The 27921-nt window shown below is 44.5% G+C and overlaps 1 protein-coding gene across 1 annotated transcript in view; it reads left to right on the forward strand.

Moving 5' to 3' along the window:
• Positions 1 to 18197, forward strand: part of cntnap3 (contactin associated protein family member 3) — a 55979-nt gene extending 37782 nt beyond the window's left edge. Inside the window, exons 12-24 of the mRNA XM_067257949.1 lie at positions 677 to 796; positions 1257 to 1454; positions 2141 to 2297; positions 2964 to 3091; positions 4010 to 4180; positions 6060 to 6278; positions 8607 to 8846; positions 10650 to 10874; positions 12671 to 12804; positions 14136 to 14223; positions 16069 to 16287; positions 16946 to 17017; positions 18001 to 18197. Of these exons, the coding sequence (XP_067114050.1) occupies positions 677 to 796; positions 1257 to 1454; positions 2141 to 2297; positions 2964 to 3091; positions 4010 to 4180; positions 6060 to 6278; positions 8607 to 8846; positions 10650 to 10874; positions 12671 to 12804; positions 14136 to 14223; positions 16069 to 16287; positions 16946 to 17017; positions 18001 to 18197 (2168 nt within the window). The remainder of the gene's footprint in view (positions 1 to 676; positions 797 to 1256; positions 1455 to 2140; positions 2298 to 2963; positions 3092 to 4009; positions 4181 to 6059; positions 6279 to 8606; positions 8847 to 10649; positions 10875 to 12670; positions 12805 to 14135; positions 14224 to 16068; positions 16288 to 16945; positions 17018 to 18000) is intronic.
• Positions 18198 to 27921: the final 9724 nt, after the last annotated feature.

Genomic DNA, 27921 nt, shown 5'->3' on the forward strand with positions numbered 1-27921 from the left:
TACAAATCAAAGTTTGTTTTGTTTGCCCTCCTGTGATGGTTGTCAGTTCAGCTCTGTAAGATTTATATTTAGTCATTATCCACAAATGTACACCATTCGGTAAAACTTGCGGTCAGCCCTTCTCAACCAAAATAACGAATGGTAAAAAAGATTCTATTCAGTATTGCTGTCAGGGGACTTTCAAGAGAAGATTTAACAAGACCTGAGGCGGGGTATGACAGGATATACTGACAGCAAAGAACGAAACATGCTCAAGGCTGAAAACACCTAGCGTAATCAACTTGAACTATTTGTTGACATTGTAAACCAGAAAGCGGCTCATTCACATGAAAGAAGCTCTTGTGTAATTTGCACCGTGTTGTAATTCAAGGCTCGCCGCAATGTTCTCTAAGTGGCTGATACGCGATAAGAATCATGAGGTGTTAATGCATGTCGCCTGATGCACTTTGAATCAGACGCTCTCATGCCCCAATCGAGTCCAACTCAAACCACAGGAATCTCTCTGAACCCGCGGCACTCGCGGGAGGGGGGTCGCAACTACATCCCTGAACCGTACGCCACAACAAACCCATTAAATTCACCGATCCCTGTTGAAAGCTCTTACATTTATGCTAATCTGCCAGGTTTAACAGCCCTCATCATGGAGTTGTTTTGTTCCTGTTTTTACCCCCCAAAGCCATATACGAGCGGTCCTGCGAGGCATACAAACACAGGGGGAACTCATCTGGGCTGTTCTACATCGATGTGGACGGAAGCGGCCCCATCAAACCACAGCTCATCTACTGCAACATGACGGGTAAACCATAGACATCACTGGGACTTTGTGTTTCACCTGCATGCATTACATAATCAAGCCCTGTCCTCTGGCGGCGCAATCCCACAATGCCTCCTGGCCTCCCACCACAGTGATGTCACTGCCAAGGGTTCAACCGCAGTGCCACTGATTCACTGAAAATTTGGCATATGGCTCGAATTGCCCAATGGTGTGTGTACTAGCTATCATAGCCGCGCCCCCCCCACCGCCCTTTCCTCAGAGTTAAGCGCCTCATTGTGTGTAGTTGATGATGACTCTGTCTGCCCGTTGGTGGCAGACATCCCATAATATCTGACAGCCCCCACGTCTGCGATAGGCTGGCAGACACCTTTATCGGAATCATCTCGTCCTCCCGCCATACCTTCTCTGTCTCCCCACATCATTCTCATTTCCATAATTATGTATAATGAACCCCGGGTTTCCCCCCTGTCCTCTCCTACAGATAAGACGTGGATGGTGATCCAGCATAATAACACAGAGCTTACCAAATTAAAACCGTCCTCGGGGAGAAATCAGCATTTAGCCCATTTTAACTATTCGGCCGATGCGGAGCAGCTTGGGGCTGTAATTACCCAGGCGGAATACTGCGAGCAGGAACTGTCCTACCACTGCAGAAAGTCACGCCTCTTAAACACACCAGGTAAGCCCTTTTTATTAGGAGTATCGATCCCTTTCCTTTTCCAGAAAGGTCAGTCTGATTAAAAATAAAAGGCTGCTCGTTGGGATGGGAGCGCGGAGATTCGCGAGCCGGGCTTAAGCAGACATCGCAAATTGATTATCTCGCTCATTGTTGCCAATTCATTTAGGTTCGGTTTTATTTACGATAATGTATGGATAATCGACTTTGGGTTTTGCGTTTAGTGGGGCGGCTGGTTTATTTCCTTTTGTTGTGTGTCGTCGGCGTGTGCATATGTTTCTATTTGAGGCGATGTCTACCTTGTAATAGCTTGTTTAGACACAGACCGAGCGAAGGCCCAGTGTCACCGTGTAATTGCTGTCCATTAGCTGTCTAGTTGGAGCAAGGCCTGATATCAGAAAGGCAAAACAATGTCAAACCTACATAAATAATGGTAGAAAATGTCAAATGCAGAATACTGTAATATGCGAGGGTGCAGTGCCGGTTTGGTGTTTAAACCCTGGCACACAGCTGTTAGATAAAGGAGATCAGAGGTGATGGATTTCGAGAGAGAGGGAGCGGGAGAGAGAGAGAGAGCGAGAGAGAGAGAGAGAGAGAGAGAATCAATAAGACTTTTAACAACATGTTGGGAGGCTCCTCATGGTGTGTACAGTGTGCGTCTCTTTGTGTCTTTGTGTGTGTGTGTCCAGACGGTGCCCCTTTCAGCTGGTGGGTGGGCCAATCAGGAGACCCTCAGACGTATTGGGGCGGAGCCGTGCCAGGGAGCCAGCAATGCGCCTGTGGCCTGCAGGAAAACTGCGTTGACCCCAACCACTACTGCAACTGCGACGCCGACCGCAAGGAGTGGTACCGTACCTTTAAATCCGCACACACCTTCAAATATCCTAGCCTTGTGGACGCAGGCTGTCCAGCAAGACAAGGCGGCGATAACTCAAGGAAGAAACCATAAAGCGAGCCCTAAGAGGCTAATCTTCTGCAACTTCCTGTACATTTAGCATCTCCGTCCTGTTGTGGCACACCCTGATTTGCAGGTCGAAAGGCCAGCTTCCTCTTTCCCCAGCTGAAACTATTTAATGTCCAGACATGGGGAGGACAATAAAATATCAGTCGAGCCAAGCAGTGTCAAGGGACAAGTTCTCTCTCTGTATCTTACTGTGCTTGTCCTGAGCCATGTTGGATCCAATTCCAAAGACGCTGTAAAACACATCTATTCCTGTCCCCCTCTCAGTTTGAAATGATTTTCAAAAGACACAGCACCTGCACGGCCAGCCTCTGTATTTATAGGCAGTGTTTTTCTGGCAGCAGTGCTTCAACAGGTGATGGTAAACACCATCTGGATATATGCGCTCATTTAAAATCCAGTTATCCCGTGTATGTATTTCTATGCGTGATTTCCTGGTCCTATAAAGATAGAGTAAAAGTGGTGATGGAATTGGATTATTGAATTTTTTCGGAGGTTGTCTGGTATCCTTCTGTCGTTTCACTGTCAGCCTCCTGTCTTTGTTACCCCAGGGCCAATGACTCAGGCCTGCTCGCCCATAAGGAGCACCTGCCTGTGAGAGCCGTCCTGATTGGTGACACACAGAGACCTGGCTCTGAGGGAGCCTATCAAGTTGGCCCCTTGAGATGCCATGGCGACAGTAAGTACTGACTGTCCTCTCATTCCATGTTGGTGAATTCCATAGAATTATAATTCAATGACTGGCTGCTTGCTTTGGATATATCCCCAGATGATCTGCTTCTACAGTATGTTCACATCTGTACAGGCATAGTGACTGTTTTACTGCATAGATATCCGGCTTTTCCAGATTTGTGCTCAGTGAAATGCAGTATACTTTTCTCTCGTCACAATGGATACATGTGAATGTGTGACTGCTATGCGTAGACCTGGAGAATGCGTTTGGCCCAATCTCCTCAGTAACCTCCAGATTAATCATGGTGATTATCCAAAGTCGGTCTTCTCCTCATGCTAATTCAAGGTTCTCATTTTGCCCGTCAGTCATACTTTAATTATGTACTCTAGTGATTATACAAAGGAACTAATTACGTATTCAAAAAACATTAGCTGGATGGTAGCAAAAACAATGCTCCCTTTCATGTTTACTCGTTGATGGTCGTCGCTAATCAGGTAATAATTTACTGATCAGTCTCAATATTATTATTATAATTTTTTATATATATACCCCAGTCAGATGGCTGAGCGGTGAGGGAATCGGGCTAGTAATCCGAAGGTTGCCAGTTCAATTCCTGGTCATGCCAACTGACGTTGTGTCCTTGGGCAAGGCACTTCACCCTACTTGCCTTGGGGGAATGTCCCTGTACTTACTGTAAGTCGCTCTGGATAAGAGCGTCTGCTAAATGACTAAATGTAAATGTAAATATATAATTGCAGTCTCGCTTACCTGAAATGTATCCTTTCAGTAAATTGACATCAATTTTCAATGTGTTGCTGAAATGATACATTTGTGATCTAATTAAGCGCGAGTGGACTTATTCATGGCGAGTGTAAACCTCATTAGGGGTGTGTCATGAATGAAGCCTTTTCTGTTCCGTTTCAGAGAGCTTCTGGAATGCTGCCTTTTTCAACAAGGAGACCTCTTACCTGCATTTCCCCACCTTCCACGGAGAGCTAAGCGCAGACATCTCATTCATGTTCAAAACCACTGCCTCCTCCGGGGTGTTCCTGGAAAACTTTGGCATCAAAGACTTCATCCGGATTGAACTGAGCTGTAAGTGGAGGTTCTCTGCCAACTGCATTGCTAAAATCCTTATTGCGTGATGCCATACTCGACACCATTTTGATATTATTTGGCTTCTTTTCGACAGCTTTATGGCCAAGATTGAATTTACAAGTGTTATAATCCTCTGAATTGTGTTATCATGGGCGAAATCCTCTAAATTGCCCCTCTGCTTCAGAGGAGAGGGAAACACTTTTGAGAAACAACACAAATATGACATAAACACTGCAGCACAGCCAAACCGCCATGATACTTTTTTTCCCCTCAGGGAAATTATCGCTGTGACACAGTTAGAGCAATGCACAGAATGGTGTGGATGATATACTTCTTTTACGGCGACTTTGGGTCAGATACCACTGCATTGGTACGTCCTGGCATTTGAAGTTTTCTGTGAATTAGAGACTGTCGCGGTGTTATTGTTTCGTCTGCCGCCTGCTTCCTCTGCAGATAATCCTCATCCCTGCCGCACACTGGCATTCCCTGAGGCCTTTGTGGTGGTGGAGTTGGAATGGAACTACTATATCTTTTTTTTTTCATTGTTGTGTATTGTCTTTGCTCATTTTCTGCGACATCTGTAGTGAAGCGTTAACTTCGTGAAAGTGGCACTGGATGTTATTGTCTCTGCAGACAATAGCCAGGGGTGATGGATTAGACTGATGTGAGAAGAGACTCAGCATGCTGGAGGTCCATGCTCCTCTCTAAGAGCCTGGCCTTCAAAACTTCACCGAGCTCAATGAACCCTCCAGCATGGCAAACACCAGAACCAAATGACGGGGTGGGCACATACAAACGTGACCATTGTGAGGCATTTTGTGAAACCACGGGCTCGGAACGTTTTTTAATGACGTTTCTCTAAGGAGAATTAAAATTATGAGGTTGGGGGGGGGGGCGGGTTCACCGAAAGCTTTTGGAAATGAATTTGAATGTTTCCTCTCAAGCTTTTGGTTAAGATCGTTCCCAGAGGAGATGCTGCAGTTTACGTGCTCGCTTGAATGAACTCTCCATACATTCACTCGTAATTAGCTGACGACATTATTGAACCGTGAAAGTGCTGCTTGCTATTTTTACCCCTCTGTGCTCTTCCTGTCCCTCAAACAGGTCCCCTTGGTGACATCTAGCAGGCTAGGCTATAGGAGCCAAGGGAACTGGGATGAGAATACCAAAGATGTGGGAACAGATGATCAGCCTTTTTTAGCAAGTTGTTTTCACTGTGTCTGATGACAGACTGGGCGTCTGCCCCGCCCAAGTCCCATTCATTCCAAGTCATCAGCTCAGTGCACAGTCTACGGTGTAGGAATCAAGAGGAGGTGCTCTTAAAGCCTCTCACAGAGTGCAACGCGTGTACTGCACGACTGCTATTCTTAATCAAAGTTTTCCAAAAAAAGAAATAAAAAAGTGCCACCGACAAGCATTTTTTTTTGCTGTATACTGTATTTTACGATGATAGATTTGGCAAGCTGGAACTCCGAGACTGTTTCGTCTTCGGCTTGGACGCCTCAACATTTTTCTTAATTGAGTAAAGTTTGTGTAGGAAATTGGAAGCTTCATAATCAGCTGATCAATCAACAGTGCGCTCCCACCTGGGAGTGGAGCTGTGTTTGGAGCCCTAGCTGCAGGGACAGGTTCTGCAATGTGTCATTCTGGCCCTGTGGGAGAGCACTTCACAGACACGCTTGAAACAATCGAGTGACTGGTCTCTTCAGGCTACAGATATTTTCCAGATGTCCCAGCCTATGGTTTTGTTGATTATCCGCCAATCCTCTCTGGGAGTGAGCGTCAAACTCTCCACCAGTGGAACATCGCCTGACCGTCGCATAATCCCAAATGCAAAGTGTGTGTGTGTGTGACACATCTCTCCCCTGACCCGCAGCTTCGTCCGAGGTGGTCTTCTCGTTCGACGTGGGCAATGGGCCGCTGGAGGTGCGGGTGGAGACGAGCGCCCCGCTGAACGACGACAGGTGGCACGCGGTGCGAGCCGAGCGCAACGTGAAGGAAGCCTCGCTGCGCGTCGACGCCTCCCCCGCCTCCACGCAGAAGGCCCCTGCCGACGGACACATCCATCTTCAGCTCAACAGCCAATTATTCGTGGGTAAGGAAGGGAACCGCGGTGCTTATTACAGCCAGGGCGAAAGTAAACGCAGGAGATGAGGCTGCTGTCGGTTCTTTGGCCCGAATCTGGCGTCCCAGCCACGGGGCCCCCTGAGAACAGGCCTGGATGAATGTGCTCTCGGAGTGAGGGCACCGGGAGATTCTGTTGTTTGCCTCGACCCGGCCCAGAGCAATTTAGAGAAAGGCATCCTCTTGTTGGCTTAGCAAAAAGACAAAGAATGCTCGCCTCGTATAGGTCATTTCCGATGCTTTTGTGAATATTTTTGCAGTTTCTTTGGTATTTTTACGTTTGAATTCATGTTCATGGACTCATAAATAGATGGTGGACAAGGCCTTCTCTGTCTTCTCTTACAGGGAGATGAGGTAATGACATCTTCTTAGGACTATGCTGCTTTGTTGGCAGAATGCCATCATCGGCGGTTTTCTATAGAACATGCAGGTGCTGAGTGGGCTGTTTCTGAACACTAAGCGATAATCAGTTTCAATAAATAACCGCCACTCAGAACATGATGGGTTGGATCATGTGATTCGCTGTGTGTGTGCTTGTGTGTTTGTGTGCATTTCTGATTAATGCATTAGTGTGTTGTTGTGTCTTTGTGCATTGTTGGGTGAACATTAGGGTGTCGTTGTTGTGTGTGCGTGTGTGTGTGTGTGTGGGGGGGGGGGGAGGGGGGGCTGTGTGTAAACTTGCACATTGATATGCATTTGCTTGCTTGCATGTTAAGTATGTTGACTCATGTCAGACAGCTGAGATTGGAAATTCTTTATCCTAAAACGAATGCATAAATCACATAGCGCACAAATGCCTGTGAAATGGCCTGAACACTGATAAATCTTATCAACACCTTTAAGCTGTTCCTCACTGTGTTCACCTCAATCTACATTCCGTGTGAAAATGAGCAAACACAAGCAGTCTCAGCGTATTGTATAAGGGGTTATCTAGAAGCAAATATTGCAGAATTCCTGCTATTATCTGGAAACCCTCAGTTTCAGAAATACAGTTTAATCCTTGGTGCGATGTAGAAACAGGGTGCTAAAATGAATATTGATTTAACATCGTTTTTAGCATGTGATCCCCTCCTGCATTGCCTGTGTGCGTTACTCAAACTTTTTTAATGGACATTAGACTGCAGATGCCAGCTTATTCCTGCTATTCATGTGAAGCTAATGACAGCATCTGCACGATGTGCAGTGATAATGATGCATAGTGATTTACATTTTAATTTGTAAACCACACCATGGTTTATAATGTCTGTTGTGTACAGCGTGTCTTCTGGCTACATGCTGTGCGTAATGTTATCCAACATATGGTCATGCTTGCCTATGTAAGACGACATACAGGAGAATGGAATACATTCTGACTGGCTTGCTTTGATGTTGGTTTGGAATGGCTTTGAGATCGTCGTATTTGATGTGCCATCAAAGGTTTCCTTCCATTGTTATGAGTGAAAGCTGTCTTGAATTTGGAGGACTTGCTGTGGATGGTATTTGACTTGACATTATGTTGGTGTTTCTACTCACTCCTAATACTGTACAGGAAAAACAGTATTTCCCTCCTTGGTTTTGGTTGGTTGGTCCTTGGTGCTTGTCCACAAGGACACGCCTGCTTTCCCAGTCACAGCTCACCGAAAGTATGAGCTGTCTCTGATGTGCAATTACCTAAAGATGATTACATCCCACAGGACTGTGAGGCTACTAAATTTTCCCCCTATTTAATGGCCCGGGCATCACTCTCCTTCAACAAGGAACCCAAAGCATATCTCCTTCCAGTGGATGCGGGTTAGGATAGTTTCGACTGTTGTGCTGGTCCTCTGCAGTGCTGTGGGGGTTTTCATGTCTGACTAAAAGCATATTGAGCAGGGTCTGGCAGGCAGGGGGCCTCATTGATTTCGGAGCCGTGGCTGAACCCGGAGAACAATCTGAACTGCCAAGGCTGAGGTATGGGAGCGAGCCAGAAGAAGAAGGAGAGGAGGAGGAAGAGAGAAAGGAAGGTTAGCAGCGTGTTCTGCAGCTGGCAGGCAGACAGGCGCCTGATAAAACTCAGCTCCCCCTGAATGTGTTTTGCCTCCCACAACTTTGTTTTCATCGCCTTGTCGCACTAAAGCGCCTTTTGTAATCTCGCGGCGCGTTGACAAAAGTTATGCTCTCGGGAGCGCAGAGGTGGCACATGAATCTGTCTGCATTGCACCTCTGCCCCCGTCACACGAATGAGCCAACAATGGATGGTGGGGGCAGTATGAAAAGAGACAGGACGGAGACAAAGCGCTGGAGGAGAAACCTGTGACTCTGTGTTCTTTTGTGTCGGCAGGAGGCACAGCATCCAGACAGAAGGGTTTCCTGGGCTGCCTCCGCTCGCTGCAGCTCAACGGCAAGACCCTGGACCTGGAGGAGCGGGCGAAGATCACGCCCGGGGTGAGGCCTGGCTGCCCGGGCCACTGCAGCAGCTACGGAGGCCTGTGCCAGAACCACGGCCGCTGCGTGGAGAAGTACAACGGCTTCATCTGCGACTGTGGCCAGTCTGCCTACACAGGACCCTTTTGTCAGAAAGGTACAGAAAACATCTCGCTGGTTCATCAAGGTGAACTGCTCGATCTGGTTCTCAGCTGGTCTAACCTCAGGATCCACATTTGTCGTTGTTCATTAAGTCACAACCCAAAAAGTATTACATTTAGAAACAATTATAATTTCTTTCCCCAAACCAATTTGTTTAGTAATCCTCAATGTCAGCAGGTAATGTTCCTGTGCGCTGCAGTTTTGATTGACACTTTGACATTTGTGTTCAGGAACGCGGGCGGCACAGTGTGAGACTACACACCTTTTGAAAATAAAAACGCACCATAGGAGGTTTGGTAACTTTATATCAAAGTGACCAAATATCAAAATAAAAGTTTGACTTTTTGACAGGGCCGAAGCCTACGCCCCCTCCGCACCAGCTCACCTTAGGCTCCAGACCACCAGTTGAGAAACATGGTGCTAGATGATCAGTGTAGAACATGAACCCGGTATTATATGTGGTAATTGTTGATTTATTCACTTGGGGGTATCACGGTGTTCACAATTCACAACAATGCACAGTTAATAATTGAAAATAACCTTGAGGTAATTGTGTCACTGAACACAGAACATTAATAAGCTGATCTTCACCCAGTTTCAATTGAGAGGGCCAATTGGAGAGGAGCAGTACCAGTGCTAGTGTTTTTATAATGTAAGTGGGATTGTTTCCACTGAAATATCACAATTTTATTTTACATAAACTCGTCAGATGTATTTCATGATCATTTCAAATTACCCCCCCTCCCAAAAAAAGAAAAAAAAACTCAGATATGGGACCTTTTAACGCGTGGGCATCGCAAAGGATGACTGTGTCAAAAGATCAGGCATCTATGTCGTCCGGAGAACCTTTTAAGCTTGCTTCAAACGCATCCACAAGAAGTACTTCCTAGCTGTGAACTACATCAATGGCTTGAATCCAGAGTGTTTGCTCAAGTGCTTTGATGTATGTGAGTCTTCTTAGGAGGAGGTTGACTATGTGAAGCAGGGAGGAACACATGCCTATAATAATGAACTATTATGCTTACGTTTCCCCTGGAATTATCACTTACTTAGCAGCACAGTGTGCATAGCCTGCAAGATGCTACCTCGAAACTAAAGAGGGCTTAATTAAAAGGATCCACACCTTGCATAGTACCTTTTCTTCAGATGGTTTAATCAGCTGGTTTAATGCAGCTATCAAGGGACTAACAGCGTCGATTATACTGGTCGTGAAACGTGAAAAAATAAAGAAACAAAGTTTGCGCTAAAGTTAGAATCTAAGGGTTTACACTCGAACCACACTACTTGAAATTACACAGCTATTGAATTTCTGGACAGTCATTTGGTTTCATGTTTAAAATGAATACTATTATAGCAGATGTAGGACAAATCAGGAATTTCTTATGTACTTACAGTAATTTATCACAGATCATTCCTTCATATCGGGTCAAGTGTGTGTGTGTGTTCCTACTTTGACCTATGTTGCGTTCGGATGACAGTCATGGGCCTGTGATGTCGTTTCTACCTGATTGTGGAACAAACACCTGCTAGCTATATGTTTTCTTTGTTTTCCTCTTTCTACCATAAATTCTGTCCATTGACGTTCATGCCTCAGAGAGACTGTTCTTGTATCGCCGTGTGTTTGAACTGGTCACTTTCATGTCGAAGGGTTTGATCAACTCTCTCCAATCAACCGGCTGTCCAACACTGAGAAACCCTAAACCGACGGTCACTCCCTTCTCGTGGAGCTAGACAGAGGCTTTCCTCCTCTGAGGTAACCCAACAGCAACACCCTTTCCCTTTGTTGTCCTCGTTCCAGAGGTCTCGGCTGCCTTCAAGCCCGAAACCTCGGTCATGTACACCTTCAAGGAGCCGTACGAGCTGAACCGGAACGCCAGCGGCCTGCCCTCCTCCATCTTCTCCGAGCTGACCCTGGGGGGGGAGAACATCACCCTGAGCTTCAGCACCACGCAGACCCCAGCTCTGCTCCTCTACGTCAGCTCCTACTACAAGGAGTACCTGGCCGTCCTCCTCAACAGGAACGGTGAGACCGCGGGCAGCCCCGACGACTGCGGTGCTCCGCGGCAGGCCTTAATGCCTGACACTTCAAACGCATTATGCAGCGCCACACACACACACACGCGCGACTTCTCTAGCTTTGGCGGATTCATTTGGATTAATCGGAGTCTGAAGTCCCCCTAGACTCAACTCTGTCAGACCCCACTGCGTCTTGTTCACGCAGAGTCAATTATTCGGCGGCGTCTCAGCTTTTAGGGACTGAGATCTCGGGAGGGCTTTAAATAATGCTGAAGATTCTTAATCTTAATTCTTAATGTGACAAATAGTCTATATTATAAAAATATTTAATATGAATCAAGTGTCTGTATAATGAACTGATGTGTGAAGTACTATTGTATATAGTATATACAGTACAGTAATGACTCTGTCATTCACTTTTGGTCTAGATATAACAACTATAAGTGTATGTTATAGTTGGCCCACGGTATAATGATAAGTACAGCTATTTAATATACAGCTCTGGAAAAGTATTAAGAGACCTGCACCTTTTTCTTTCATTTTTAAAAACATTGAGAAATTCAATTATGAGTGAGGAACAGAAGGGTAAACATTTAAGAGACCACTCAAAATTGTCCTTCTCAACTTTTTTTTTAAGGAAAGAAAAAGGTGTAGTTGTCTCTTCATTTTTTTCCAGAGCTGTATGTATCTGGAAAAGATTGGCCCTAAAAGATCCGAAGTAGTGTGAGTGCACGGTGCCACCATAGTGATCCATGTATTTCAGCAAACTGTAGCTCTCTTCCCTGAATCTCCAATTAAAGCTAAGAGACAGCTTTCTTCTCAACTCTAGACAGACAAATTGACTCGTCGCTTCTCGCGCTGTTGTCTTCTTGGTAGACTCTATCCCTCCATGTCAAACAGAGAGCCAAGATTAGTCTCAGAGCCCACATTGGTTTAAAAAAGTCGAGGTGGAGTCGACGGTTCTGTTCTCTTTCCTTTCCTGTTCTTGTTTATCTCCCCAACCCATTTTTATGGAAACCCCAAAGGGTAACATAAAAACACAAACATTAGGCATCTTAATCTATGTTTTTTTTTTTTATGTTCGAATGCACAGTAAGTTGTTTGAATGCAGTGTTTATGACTTTAGATCAAAGGTAGAATAAATTAATAGCTTACTTTCAATCTCAATACAGGCTATCTATCTACAGATACAACAGATATCAGGAGCTAATATCACACTTTTAATCAGCAATGTTGTTTATATTTATTCTGTGGCCCAGAATGGGAAATCAAGATAAATGGAGTGAACAATTCAAACAATTTGAAAAGTCATCTCTCCTTTCGAGCTGCTGTGCCTTTGTGTTAACTGATAGTTATTGTATTATTGCCTCAAAAAAAGTGTTCTGACATTGCGGGAAAATACATCTTAAGTCAGTATTATGTGGCCGGTGGATAAAACACACAGCCTTAGTCACAGCATAATTTTTTAAGATCCATTGTCCCATTCATCTGACTGCTCAGTCTCATCTTCCCAGGCCAGCAAGACACCAGCAGTGTCTTTATCAAAGCTCTGCTGATACTTAATGCCCTGCAAATGATGAAAATGAATTTGATTTAGTGGATCTGTAACCGATAGGGAATTTGATATTAATCCTCTTAACTGAAGGCTTTGTAGGCTTATTAATTCTGTAACTCCCGTCTTATACATTCCGATTTGCTTTGAAAGGCGTAAACAATCTTTTCCAGGATAAACAGTGCCACGCAGCAGGCGGGAGTTTTTAATCTGCGCACACTCATCGAGGGCTTCTCTCCCTGTCTCTGAAGGTTACCTGGATGTTAAGTATAAACTGCAGATGAACAAAGATGCTGAGGTGATGAGGACTAACGTCAGGAACCTGGCCAACGGACAGCTCCACAGAGTGTCCATACGGAGACTCTCCGAGGCTGTCGCCGTGCAGGTAACATCTCATCCATAACCACAGCAAGTCCGCAGTCAGCGTCGTTTGGCAGACACATGCCAGAAGGACACAATCCGTGCCTAAATCCGGAGAGGCGAGGCTCAGCTACGCAAGCTTCCAGGCTCCTTTAAATTTGCGCGTGCTTTTGCGATCCCCGTAGCGACGAAATATGAACTGCTGTTTGCGGCAGCATCAGTTCGACTTTGAATATTGTTTGACAGAGTTAATGTTTTGGCTTTACCAATACCTCTGTGTCTGCCAGGTTCCCTGGGGAGAGCCAATGGCCCTTTGCCACTGCCACAGCAGGTGTCGACTTCACACTGCTTCGCCACGCTGCCTTTCTTTGTCCGAATGCACCCATCCCAACTGTCAGCCATTGTCTGTTGGCATTCACTATGCACACTCGCTATTCACAGACAACATTAATGATTCTGAAGAGGAACCGAGGAAGAAAAGGAATACGATAGCAGAGGAGCATGAAATCAATAAAAGTTTAAGAGAAGTCTTCCTCTGGGGTGAAATCAGACTTTGACAGACGGTACTAGGATTGAGTGTACAGAAAAGTAACCGTCTGACATCTTTTCCAGCCAATTCTCCTCACTCGACTTGTTAAATCTGTTCGAAGTGTGTGCAATCGTATCCGAAGTATAGAATCTACACACCGTTCTTTCTTTCTCCAATCGCAAGGGCTGACTCGACCAAACATGCAACAGACATGCTTCTCTGTACAAACTGAATCTCATGGCTTACTGGGTATTTACTGGTCTGAGGCAAAGTACATGTGTGTGTGTGTGTGTGTGTGTGTGTGCATTTGTGTGTGCATTTGTGTGTGTTGGTGTAGCAGAGGGAGAGAGGGGTTCCGGAGGAATCAACAGTTTATTTCCCTTTATTGAGTATTTGAAGTTACTTAAGCAGGAGCCTGCCACTCTGAGAAATCCCTTTAGTGAACGACGTACTGGAGGTGCTACTGAATTTGTTGTTCATTTAATCTACCCTCCATATTCCTCCTGTAAGCCTACATAAATAATGGCCAGGATTTACATTCATTGCTACAGAAAAAAAACATCAATTAGTTTAAGCTGTGGTCCTAATCACAATTTGATGTTGTGATTCAAAAGAAAATCTGTCCAGTCTCCTTTCCCTTTTTAATTGAATGGCAACGACTCAACAGCAAAGCAATGATGTGTTTAGAGCACTCTGAAGAGCAGGCTTAATTAAAGCGCTCTCCACGGAAGAATACATACTCGATAATTTGACACATCAAAGTGTCCGAGTCTGTTCTCTCTCTCTGTAACCCTCAACAATTCACAGACCCATTTTGCCTTTCTCAGATTGACCAGCATGCAAGAGAGGACTTCAATCTCACATCTGACGTGGAATTCAACGCTCTCCAGTCGGTTGTTATGGGGAAAGTGTCTGGTGAGTAAGGCTACATTAGTGGCGGAGAAGGCCAGCCTAGTTAAAAGACTGATTTGAATAAAAGGGTAGAGAGGCTTGGTTTTACCTGACAGTGACATTTTCAAGAGCTTTTCCTGATTGCTCTAACATACGGCTTTCACACCAATTGAAAATATTATTCAAATTATGAATAAGAACTACTCACCTCTGCTATGCAATGGCCCCATTAGTAATAATTTTGTATTACTCTGTGTTTTAGAAACATAGTTTGAAGGAAGACCTGGAGAAATGTAATGGAATTCTTGCCATTGTTTGTTCAGTCAGGCAATTTCAACTGAACATGGCATGTTATCATCAACGGTGTGTGTCTGTTTACTTAAATTCAGAATATTATTAGTTGAAGAAACAAGCCACTCCATGCGGGTAATGCTAATGTCTGTGCTAGCATTGGACCTCTGCTTTTAGTAATAAAAAGTAATTGAAAGGAGCAGGAACAGACAGTTCATAGCTTACGGTCACTGCATTCCAATACAAACTAATGAGACTAACGTTTGCACGGGGTCACTTCAAAATCCATGTTTGTTTCTGTACAACAAACAAAGCCCCTCGTATAGGAATGCACTCCGGATTCATAAAATGTTGTCAACTACACATCCATGTTGTGGTACATTCTTTGAGTGATTTGGCTCTGGCATGATTTATTCATGCTTTCTCTGGACTCCCATTTGTTAAAAATCGGAATAATCCGGAAGGTCCAATGACATGTGGGAGTAAAGGGGGTAGTGGCTGAGGGCGGGCAGCTCTGCGAGTGGCCCTGCCCTGTGCTAGTGTATTGGGCCTGACCTGACCCATGTTAGCGCGCGACCGAGCATCCCCCCTTTGCCCACTCAGCGGCGCGAGTGTCATATCAGGATCAAAGAGGCAGCATGAAAGTGGATTCAGTGTCATTCCCAGCCAGGCTTGTCATCGATCACGCTAACAAATGGACCTGTAATGAATGTAGAGCCTGAGACTCAGCCGAGAGAGAGAGAGAGCGAGAGAAAGAGAGAGGGAGCGAGAGAGAGGCAGGGAGGGAAGGAGAGAGAGAGAGAGAGAGAGAGAGAGAGGGAGCGAGCGAGCGAGAGAGAGGCAGGGAGGGAAGGAGAGAGAGAGAGAGAGAGAGAGAGAGAGAGAGGGAGCGAGCGAGCGAGAGAGAGGCAGGGAGGGAAGGAGAGAGAGAGAGAGAGAGAGAGAGAGAGAGAGAGAGAGAGAGAGAGAGAGAGAGAGAGAGAGGGAAGGAGAGGGAGAGAGAGAGAGAGAGAGAGAGGCAGGGAGAGGGAGAGCGTATGGAGGACAGAGAGCGTATAAAAAAAAACATGAGTAAAAAGCCTGCTGGTGTAGCATAACCTTCTCAGTAGCAGTGGGATTCAATGCCAGAGGATGGGATGGCCTTTTGAAAGCAGAAATCATCAACATGCAGATTCGCTCCATTAAAGTAACAGGCAGTAGGTGTCTCATGAGGGCCAGTGAAGCAGATGCCCTGTAAATCTCTCCTAATATCCCCGAGACCTCAAGCAGCACCAGTGACAGGCTTAGTGGTGTCTTTCTTTACTGCTTTGTACCTATTGTGATGAGCTGCTGCTGCGGAGGTATGCTCGACGCTGAATCAATGTGGGAGTGCAGGTCACATGACTTGCTCAAGCCTATAGGCAGATCTCATCGGGGATCAATGTCAATCTGATGTCTTCTCCTCAGGCCTGTTCAGGTTTCGTCAATTAAAAACCCTTCTATCTGTCCTGATGGAGACACCCGTGTCAAATATGTGTTATCTCTCGTTTGTCCCCCTCCATCCTTACGTCCACCCCATCTGTCTGATGGTCTTCCCAGAGTCGGGTGAGCTGGATCCAGAGATCTCCAGGCTCGGAGCCCTGGGTTTTAGCGGCTGCCTGTCCGTGGTCCGGTTCAACTCCATCGCGCCCCTGAAGGCCGCCCTGCTGTACCCCGACACCAGCCCCGTCATCGTCACGGGACCCCTGACGGAGTCCGGCTGCGGCTCCTCCTCGCCGTCCAATCCTTACGCGGCAGAGACCACGCATTCCCTGGCAGGTAAAACAGGGGCCGCATGCCAATCTGTGATTGGCTGGGTTACGTTTTTTTCGGTCTCCACGGTGACACGCTGGGAGGGCCGTCTGTCGTGAAACTCGCATGCTTCTCCTTATCTCCAGTATGACTTGAAAGGTGTCCGGTTTTTTTCCGTGAGGCTCCTTCTCGAACTTTACCAAGGGCTCATTTAATACGTACACCATCTTCCTTGTTCATTAAACTAAAATCAAAATGATTTCAATTACAAAGGGAGTCAGGTGGCTGAGCGGTTAGGGAAGCGGGCTAGTAATCTGAAGGTTGCCAGTTTGATTCCCGGCAGTGCCAAATGACGTTGTGTCCTTGGGCAAGGCATTTCACCCTACTTGCCTCGGGGGAGAATGTCCCTGTACTTACTGTAAGTCGCTCTGGATAAGAGCGTCTGCTAAATGTAAATGTACAATGGCAGATGAGTTAATGAATTTGAATGAGAGACAAGGGGGGGGGGGTTATTTGCATAATCACTCCTTCGTGGTCGTTATCCTGCGGTTCATGCCGTTTTGGTAGTTTGACGATGTTCTGGTGTGTTTTAAATGGGCCCCGTCCTGACTGATTTCTGATGCTACTGTCGCTGTCTTCTTTTCCCTCTCTCTCTGTCTCTCTGCTCTCTGTCTTTCTGCTATAGACCACTCTGGTACTGTAGGTACTGGGGAGCCTATAGTCAATGCAATCAAGAGTGACTCTGCTTTGATTGGAGGTAACAGCAACATGTTCATTAGAAATACGTATGAATGCATTTGCATACATTCCGACTGTGTAAAGCATGAGGCCATAACAGATAATAAGTATTGTGTCAGGCATGTAGAAAAAGCATTCTCTATATTATAAAGAACTAGAGAACTTTTTTTTATTAAATCATTCAGCTTTTAAAGGGGCTCTTCCACCGATTCATAGTCATGACTAACATATTTGAATTGATAAGAAAAATGTTATTTCATAGTCCTTCTTAAACTGTCTAACTCTGTGAAAATGCACAAAGGACACCAAAACTAATTAAACGTTTCAGGAAATTATTTGCTGATTAGGGAACTTTTTACAGCTATCTTCAAATACTTGGCCATTTTAAAACCACTGTAATGTAGCATTAAATTGAGTCTAGCAGTGTTCTGGCACTGCAATTATATATGTATTTTCCTCTCGATAGTGGAATGTGTCAGTGTACCAAGGACAGTGCGTATTATTAATGTGAAAGTCTGCAACATTTATGAGAATTGAACTGAAATTCTTCTTGTTATGGTATGCAGATATAAGTCTGTTAAATGCACTTTACAGTTAGATTAGTAAGACAATCAGAGAGCTTTGAAAATAAATGAAAGTCCTAAAAGTGAGGGATTGGCAAACATTTTCTGTGTAATTATGTGAACCTTAGACAAATTCCACGGTGCAAATTTCCGGTATGAGAAAAATAAAATCATTAAGTTGTCTGAAAAACAGCAGTCTCTGTTGTGTGCGTAAGATTACAGTTTTAGGGTTGAATATCAAACGATGTGACTCGAGCATGGTGTGCGTGGTGCATGCAGTATGTATGCTTTATCGTTTTCACTTGCTAGGCAAGTCAGTTGCAGGTCAGACAATATAACTCAGGGCCGAAAGGGAATTCGAAATGCCTGAAGCACCGCTATTGTCTGCTTAAAATTACGGCCGCATATTCATTGTCTGTTCACCATTGTTCATTTGCAGGTGTTATTGCCGTTGTGATATTTGTCAGCCTGTCAGCTCTGGCACTACTAGCAAGGTTCCTCTACCGGCGGAAAGAGACATTTCAGAGTCAGCCTCCAAAAGGAGTCAAACCTGACGACAGTCCCGAGTTCCCTTTCAAAAGCGAGGCCAACTCTCAAAATGTACTGAGTGAAAACCAGAAGGAGTATTTCATATAAGGCCTCCCCCCTATCCCCCTCCTCCCCTCGCCCCCCGTCCCCCAAGACCTTTAAATGATGGGCTGACCCGGAGAAGATGAGTAGGGACTGAAATGCCCTGCCAAGCCCAGAGACATTAACATTCACAGTGCATTACACACACAGGCCCCTCGAGCCACTGCCGACAGAAGCCAAACAAGATGTGAAGACAAAACACGTTATTTTTGTCCTGTTCCTCTTTGTTTTTCCCCCTCTTGTACATATGTTCTCGATATTACAATGAAAAAAGTGTTGATGGACATTTAAAGGTGTTGATAACGTTGTTGTTGAAGAGACTCTAACAATGTTATTTAAATTAAACTTCAGTTATTTTCAAATGTAAATGTCACATTTTGTCTTTATAACAACTATCGACTACTAGTCCTTTCCAGTGGTATTGAAATATATCCTTGTTTGTATCTGCTGGTTATGAAGATTCCAATACAATACATGTTACAATGAAACGAATGATTGAGTTGAAAGTATTTTTGGTATTAAGGTGTTTTACTTTCATGAGAGTTGAGAAGTCTGAACCATGCTTTCTCCCTTTCTTTTGACTGTGTGTCAACAATGACACACCATCTTGTTTTTTTGTACTTGACCCGCATCATGTCAAACCAGTCAAATGACATCATAGTTCCAAATACATGTGATCATTATTGGACAACAGCATTGTAGTTGCACTGACTTAACATGTACAGTACTTATGTAAAAACAAAAACTTCAGTATGTTTTCTTTTCAGGACTTTCCTCAGCAAGAAGTACATGTGATTTTTTGTGCTTTCTGTGCATTATTCTGGACAAAAAAATAAAAATAAAGCTTTGCCATAAATACATTGCCTTTTTTTTCTTTTTCTTACACTTCTCACCTTCTGCAGGTAGACAACTTTTCACTTTTCCCAGAAAAGCTTTGAAAGGAAAGAAAAAAACAGGATTGATTGTCACAATCTTCTTCGCTGCGCAGTACTTTTCTTTTTTTGAAATGCAAATCCTTGTTAAAATAGTGTCTGTGGCTGGCAGGTAGGCAGTGAGTCATGGGAAGCTGAAGGATAATCAGGGAAAGCTAATCTGAAGCATGCTGACAGGGATGACAAATATCTGATGACGTCTTTTACTCTTATCCACCGTTTTATTACTGGAAACACCAAGCTTGTCTCAATTCTGCTTACTCTACGGCAGCAGCACAGAATGGAATAGTAAAGGGACAGGCAGTTGTTGTTTCTAACACAAACTGGTACTTTCTAGAGTATGGGACCTTTGTATCACAGATGTTGTTTGTAAACCTTTCAGACTTATTGTTCATATTTTCTGTCCTTTTATCACATTTTGATTTTACAGTTAGACACACCTGCTTATAACACCCAAGACAAAAATGTAACCCCTGAACTCTCTGCCTAGCTAGAGAGAAGCCAGCCACAATATATTAGTACAAACACAATTCTTGATAGAAAGACCTTTTGAAATAACTATGGGATTCTGATATAGTGCTGTCTGAAATAACTATGGGATTCAAAACAGACCTTTAAATCATATTGTTTACTGCTTAGGTTGTACTTTTGTCAGTTTAAATTAATATTGGCGCGGTAACTGAGGTGGGAACAAAGGTACTCGCGAATTGTTGGAGCCGTTGTGCTTTCATGAGAGTTCAACCCCAAATATTTTGTATTTTGAGAGGAGAATATCGAATGTCGTAATTGCATACAAATATTCTTTTTGGACTAAAGCTTGAAGATTGATTGACAAGAGGGCTACTTAAATATGAATTAATGAGACCTGTACTGTATTAATGTTACAATAATGTAATGATACTTTGGAGATTGATAGCTAGACGTACTACTCACTGATAGATGTCAGTGAGTAGAATTACTCACCATAGATCCTGTAGTGTAGGATGTCAAAATGTTTTTTTTTAATTATCGAGGTTGATTGATTTAAAAGTCAGTCTGCTTTTTACAGAGAGAACACTGTCCATTTTCAATGACTGACACCTCCAAACTAGCACCGACAAATTTATCTGAAAAGTAAAGTATATATTTCCATTGCTTTGAAAGATGTTAGCAGGTTTTACCTTGTGAAATGAGAATTGACTGGCTGAGCTGAGACTTGGTTGTGTTCATGTTTCTATTGATTGTTTCTAACACTTAAGCAGCCGCTCTGACTGTGTTATAAGCCCCTGGGACGGGTTTGTGAACAACTGTAAAAGTTTTCCACCTGATTCCATCCGAAAAATGCTTCTCTTGGGTCAGAATGTGGGTCTGTCTACTGGGCCGTACCTGAATTTGCTCCAAGCACACTGTACATCGCTTTGTCATGGCAACATGCATTTGGCCAACCAAAGATTCTTCTTCTATGTATTCTGCTACGGTTAACTCCCCACCCCCACCCCACCCCCCGTTGTGGTCTGCTAGGCCTCTTTACACCTTGTCTTAAATATTTTATCCCTCACTTGCCGCACAGAGGTCAGATAGGGGTCATGCACTGCACATTGTGTACTGCATTCGATTCATTCAGTGCAGCACTGTCTCCCCTGTGCCACCTATTGTATATGTAGCTGCTCATTAAGCCCAAGTACCATTCACCACATGGAAGAAACGTTTCATACTCTTTCACACAAGGTCTCTCTGACATGAGTTACCAACCGGAGGCTCGAGCTGTTCGAGTGATTGCAGTGGGCCATTCTCTCTGCCTGAGCTCTGTCAATCAGAGGTGACACAGCCTTTTCACTTCACCTCACTCTTAACTCAGGTGTCTGAGCGGTGAGGGAATCGGGCTAGTAATCAGAGGGTTGCTAGTTCGATTCCCGGCTATGCCAACCAAATGACGTTGTGTCCTTGGGCAAGGCACTTCACCATACTTGCCTCGGGGGAATGTCCCTGTACTTACTGTAAGTCGCTCTGGATAAGAGCGTCTGCTAAATGACTAAATGTAAATGTAAACTCTGTGCTTCTGTGCTCCACTTTCCGTGCAACGGTTATGTCCCGACCCTGTTTTCCCACATTTGACACCCAGTTCGGCGGCTGAAAGGAGGGGATCGGCGTACCGTGGCAGACAGGACCCACACCTATTACAAAACGACACATGGATGAACACTTGACTCTGTCATCCACTTCGCTTGCTGAGATGTTGAGACGGACAGACAGAGAGACGCAGTCGACGTATAGAGGAAACTAAGAATCTATAAAGGCTGGCACTAGCTTAGACTCTTGATTGAAATGTTTGCCTTTGCTGTCATTTGCGCGTCACGTCTTGCGTGGGGTTTGCGTATCTTTAACGGCTACAAGTTTCGACTAACTTTCGAAATGGGGTCGGGGGTGTGAGCGGGTCGGGGCTGTAGTTTGATCCAGGTTGACTTGGACACAGTTGATATGTGGACAGACCTAAAGTATGGGTTATGTAAGTACCCCATGCAATACATCTTTTATGCTTTCACTATTCACATGAGGTTATCTGCTGATTAACATTATCCATATAGGTGAGCCTTGGCAGCTTGTCAGATGGGAAAACAATCACCGGGATACACTCAAACCACCTGCAAATTATAGACCTCACTTCCCCCTGCAATCTCGAAGTAAATTCATCCCTCCCACAATACTTGACGTGGTTCTCAAAAAATCAAAAGTCACAGGCTGAAGCAGGACTGATCTCTTGTGTATTCATAAAATACGGCATGTGCTGATTTGAATACATCTCATTGTTGCTCCAATATTGTATTTGCCATTCATCTTCCTTGTTTATACTTTATGTATATATCGTGATTGCTCACTCCCACAGTCTCCTGGCTTTCAGTGTAGAGTGGTGTTGGATAAAGTCATTTATATAAAATATTCACATGAGGGAAATCCATGTGGTTTATTGCGTAAGTGTTCCACTCAGGGGGGTGGACTATGGTTCCACAGGCTAGAACCCACAGATCACCTCACTTCTGACAGACAGGTCTGCTGCGTCAATCCAGGGTTTGTCTTTATTACTGTGACACCGATTTCTTAACACGCCATGGCTGTTTTCTGTTGAACAGCACCAATACTTTTTGGACCCCCCCCAAAAAAAAAACATGCATGTAGAATGGTGATGGTAGATGTATGTTAAATGCTGCAACATGGCAACAAATACATGGCTGAAAGTTCAGCACATTTTCCCGCCAGATCACACAGATTCTTCACCGTTCTCCACCAGTATAACCTGCCTGACCGAAGACAGCCTGTTCCACAACACTGGAGCTAACACTGCCCTGGATCACATTCATTTTCACCCTCTGTAAGAAGGCAAGCTGGAACGCAAGCTTCAGACAAACACAACACGTTCATTCAGGAGGAAATGATCCATCGGCACATAACATTGTTAGGCAGTTTTTTATCAAGGCTCTTTAAAGGAATATTGCGGGCAGCGTCTGTGATTCATACTCTTCAACCCTCTATAAGTGTGCTTGCGAACATGACATGTTTGGGACAAAGTGGCATGAAAATTCACTGGCTGTGGCAACCATGGCAAGGCCAGCGCACAGTTATTGTTGCAGAGGAGGTGTTAATTGCATGCATTTATGATATGATTATATGTTTCACAGTCGCGGTGTTGGAGTGCTTTGGTTTGAAATGGAAGAAAGATAGCAAACTGAAGTTCTTCATGAAGCCAAAGAGAACCTGAAAAATATATTTCACAAACAATCCAAGACACAATAACTGCATACACAATAACAACCACTTCATATACCGTGCAAATTGTGTGCTGTGGTACCATGTATTTTGAGTTATTGAGTGTATCAGTAATTGAACATACATCATCATGACCTTGATGAGGGAAAAGAGAGGAATCTAAAGTCATTTCCATCAGTGCACACAGTGAGCAATCATTTCTTAAATCATTTGCCTCTTCAATCTCCACCTTGTCACACGTTTAGAACACTTTATCAGGGCCGGGGCAGAGATTTGGACTGTATTAGGCGGCTCTGATGCTTCTAATTTCCATGCCATGAGCATAGAGATGCTGTTCAACATCTTATCAGTCATTTGTTATTTAGTGTGGAAGAACAAATCATGCGAGAAGATATGTTTGTTTCTGCGTCAGCATCAAGGACAGTGTATGTGAGATGATCAGGCAAGGCAGGCACCAGAACGTCTGGCTCGTTTTTGGTTGATGCATTTGCACAGCACTGATTGCTTAAATGTAAACGGCTTCCCATTACGTTTCACATTTTGTTTTCAACCTAATAAATTAACTCCTCCTTAACTGCATGACTCACCACTTTACAAAGGCATTTCTTATTTGTTTTTTCCCCCTTGAATAGGTCCCCTCTGTTAACCACTAGAAATGCATTCCCCCAAAAATAAATTCGATAAAAAGCCCTAGTACTTTTCTGGAACGACAAACAAAGTGAAGCATTTTCTTTTAACCGTTGGGCTGTCTCAGACCCCCCACATTGTGAAGGTTAAAATAAAAATATATATATTTGTTTTTGTATTGGGTAAAATTGGGTAAACACAACGATGGTTCGTTATGAACCTTTGGGTCATGTGATCCGAAGGCAGCACAAGGGTTAAACTCGACAACCATCACCTAGTTATCTGGGTGTGGGGAGTATGGGGTTCCGTCATGTGACCAGGGCCCTTAGAATCATCCTAATCTTCCCCTCCATTCCGACGCCCCTGAGATTAGATTAGAACCCTGATTTCCCAACGCGAAAAAGCACGCACGACCACAGATAAACTAAAGGTGTACCGCCCTCATTTCGTGGGCGTAAGTGGTGGTCTTGAAGTCTCGGGGAGGTCTGTGCTTCCCGCGAGTTCATCACCCGCATGCGAGCCCATGTTATCGGACTAACCGTGCTACACCAAGATACCAGGGACTTGGGGTAGCTTCAGACCTCCCTCTGGGATCAAAAGGAGAGCACGAGACAGACAGGGTACCGGCACATACAAACCGAACAGCAGGAGACGCTAGTTGTGACTAAATGTGAAACAGACACGCCCAAGATCTAGCAGCAAACCCGACACCCTTCATTTCCCTCTCCTCTTTCATGTGCTGCATATCCGTGGGAGGTGATAGCGCTTGCCAGTGGGACCAGGTGGGTGTGATATTTACATTTACATTTAGTCATTTAGCAGATGCTCTTATCCAGAGCGACTTACAGTAAGTACAGGGACATTCCTCCGAGGCAAGTAGGGTGAAGTGCCTTGCCCAAGGACACAACGTCATTTGACACGGCCAGGAATCGAACTGGCAACCTTCAGATTACTATAGCCCGACTCCCTCACCGCTCAGCCACCTCACGACCTGATGAGGTGACCTGATATATTGGCTACACAACGTGTAAGTGTAATGTGTAAGCTTGACTTTTTTTGCTTGACTGTGGGATAGTGTGGGACATGGCAACACAGCCATTCAAAACGGTTTGAGCGATGTAGCCACTTTTTGGATGATATGGAATTATCCAAACTTTACCGAAGCTTTTTAAGAGTGATTCAATCCCCGTTTTTGTTGTTGTTTAAAGTTTTGTTTTGTTTTTTACAGTTTCTCAATACCTCATTTGTAGAATTTTATCTCACAAGATTTCTGACAAGCAAAGCAAAAGATTTATATGACATTACACACGTGTTGAGGCATGCAATCACATAAGGGATCAGTAGGACTGAGAAATGATTTGAGAAATACAGTTATTACAACAACAAGACAGACGAGTGTCACTGTGTACTGTTGATAGGTATCGAACGTGTGTGACACATTCAAGCAGCGAGACGTGATTTGATGGCTCCCCACAGAGACACGTCTATGGTTGAATGTTATAATCCAATCTCCTCAAATGAGTGAAAAGGCCTGAGAGCCAAGCCATTCCAGTGTGTTGTCAGTGTTACTGACTATAAAATAGCAAGAGGGGAGTTGAGGCAGAGACACAGTGGAGGTCAGCCTGGGATCATAAGGATAAATACACAGGAAGCACAGTCCCAGTATGTTAAATTATACCATAAAAACAAAACTATTGACAATCAAGCATGCTGTTGAAAGGCATGTCTGATATAGAATTACAAACACTCCATAATGTTGTTAATGGCACTTCTTCATCACCTGTAGAGTCCCCAAGGCTCCATTAGGTTGTAATTAGACCACTTCTCACTCTGTTAAGCGTCTTCAAAGTCCATTCTTCTCTCGTGTCAGCAGACCATACTCTCGACCATCACCTGGAATGCGTTTGGCTCTCACGAGGGTGCTGGCATTTCAGCCAATCAGGAGCGGACTTCCCAGGGGGAATAGGGTGACACGTCCATGTTCAAGGAACAGCATTCCTTTATTTATGGTGTCAATTAAGCGTCAAAGTATCTAAATTATTTATGTATTTGAGCTTTTTATTATTTAATTATATATTTAGTCAATTATTTAAGCATTCGATTCTGTAATTATTTATGTATTTTATTTATTTAGTTTTGGCCCTTAAAAACCTCTATAAAATAATGGCATCTCTGCACACCCTAATGTAAATACCCTCAAATGATTCAAAAATCGTTGTGACCTATTTGTGACTCACTATTTTGCCCTTGCAACCAATACATTATGCACATACATGCTAGAAAATTCAGATTATACTATATGACTCGTTGAGATTCTACATTTTGAAGCTGTAGAAGATACCCACTGATACTGAAGATGCACACTGGCCAGATGAGGCCGGCACCGAACTGAGTATCCTGTCAGCGATTCAACACTGGACAGCGACAGCTGTTCTGCAACCGGGAAAGCGCCACTCTCAACAAGTTGCAGCCTGAAAGTGATCTCTCATCAGGGGAGCGAAAATGGGATGGGGACGCAGCTGTTCCAGGGTTAGTCCCTCGTCAGAGTCATTTTCCCTCGAGTCTCCCCGTACTGGGACTTGATCTTGGGTCTTCTGACTCGCAAGTGCAACTACTCACCAGCTACACCACCAAAAAGTGGACTTTTTGCTGGAACGGGTGAACTGTAGCCTATTTATACTGAGGAGTACTGATTCTTCCAATCCACCTTTGCTACACTCGCCCCAACATTGCAATTACCCCAATGGCTAACTGGAAATGGGTCACAGCACCAATGTTACAGGGGTAGTCATGCTGCTTGACAGTCACTTTCCCCTTGAGTTTACCCGCACCGGGACTGGAACTCGGAACCTCTGACACATAAGCACAACTACTAACCAGCTGCGCCACCCAAGCTAGCGTCTCGCTGGCACGGCTGGACTGTGCTTGTACTTGAGCTGGAGCGAGTTTACCAATTCAGCTGGGCTACACAGCCACATGGGAGACGTGGCAGGAGAGACGCAGTGACCCCTGACCCCTGTCACACGCAGGCAGCATGGCAGACGACTGGACCGCCCACAAAGAAGAAGCCAAGGCGCTCATCGGAGGCCTCCCCCTCTGAATCCGAGCAGACCTGACATGTTAAGAGGGGCCTGACAACAGAAGTGGACATGAAACTTGACACTACTTACAGGCAGGGCGGTCTACTGTACTTAACCCTTGTGCTGCCTTCGGGTCACATGACCCAAAGGTTCATAACGAACCATCGTTGTGTTTACCCAATTTTACCCCATACAAAAACAAATACAAATAATTTTCTTTTAACCTTCGCAATGTGGGGGGTCTGAGACAGCCCAACGGTTAAAAGAAAATGCTTCACTTTGTTTTTGTATGCGGTGAAGTTGTCACAATACAACGGTGGGTCACAATGACTGATGGGTCAGAATGACCCGAAGATAACACAAGGTCTAAGACCAGGTATACTCACCCACACTCCGACATTGCTCAGCGCTACACAGGATGTGCTGCACGTTCCTCCTGTTGCCTCCGCCACCCCCCCCCCCCCCCCCCCCCCACCCCCCCGGCTTCCACCCTTGGTTCTGTGTACCCTCTACCTGAGGGGAATGTATCAAGCTCTCTGCCACCATGTCAAGACAGTGTCTCAGGTAGGTTACTACTAATTTAGTCTTCCTGGCTGAACCTGATTATTGTTCATCGCGTTAAAATGCCTTATGTATGGCTCAACACCATAACACCATGGTTCAGTTGTTATTTCCAAAGCATTTCAGACACAGAAGACCAAACACCATGCCTGTGCTCGTTACAGTCAATCTAATTATAACCATTGTTATTATGAATAATTACGAACTCCACAAAACTACCATGGCAACAGCCACCACAGTCACAACCTCAGCAACATCAAAGGCTCTTTTCTGTCAGTAGGTTAGTTTCTGGTCTTAAGATGAAGAGTTATGGTTTCAGTCAAACAGTTTGAGTTTCTTTTAGTTTTATAGCATTTATTAAATCGCTGCACTTAAGACGTCTGATAGAGTTGCACATTACAATGCTGCACATTGTGCAACTGCGTCATATCATGCATATGGTGAATTCACCTAATTAAAATGGTGGGGAAAAGCAATCACAGATGCAAATGAATGTTCATTCAGTTTACTGTTGAGAGAACAGTCATCCTCACGGTTTAGGTTCATTTAGCAGGTAAACTGAAGACAGCAGAATGAGCTTTGCTATTTTGAGATGTTACTGTCTTGAGATTTCAGAACAGTTCCTGTGCGCTTCCCACAATTTCATCCAGAACATTCATAAAGACTGATATCAACTTCTAAAGTCTCAAGGCTTGTCTACAATTGAGCTAGCATGAATGCTTCTGGTCAAACGTACAACAAGATTGACATACTCACTTGAAGCACATTTGTCATGGTTATTGTTAAACG

The sequence above is a fragment of the Osmerus mordax genome, chromosome 20 (assembly GCF_038355195.1).
Source record: "Osmerus mordax isolate fOsmMor3 chromosome 20, fOsmMor3.pri, whole genome shotgun sequence".
Taxonomy (NCBI): Eukaryota; Metazoa; Chordata; class Actinopteri; order Osmeriformes; family Osmeridae; genus Osmerus; species Osmerus mordax.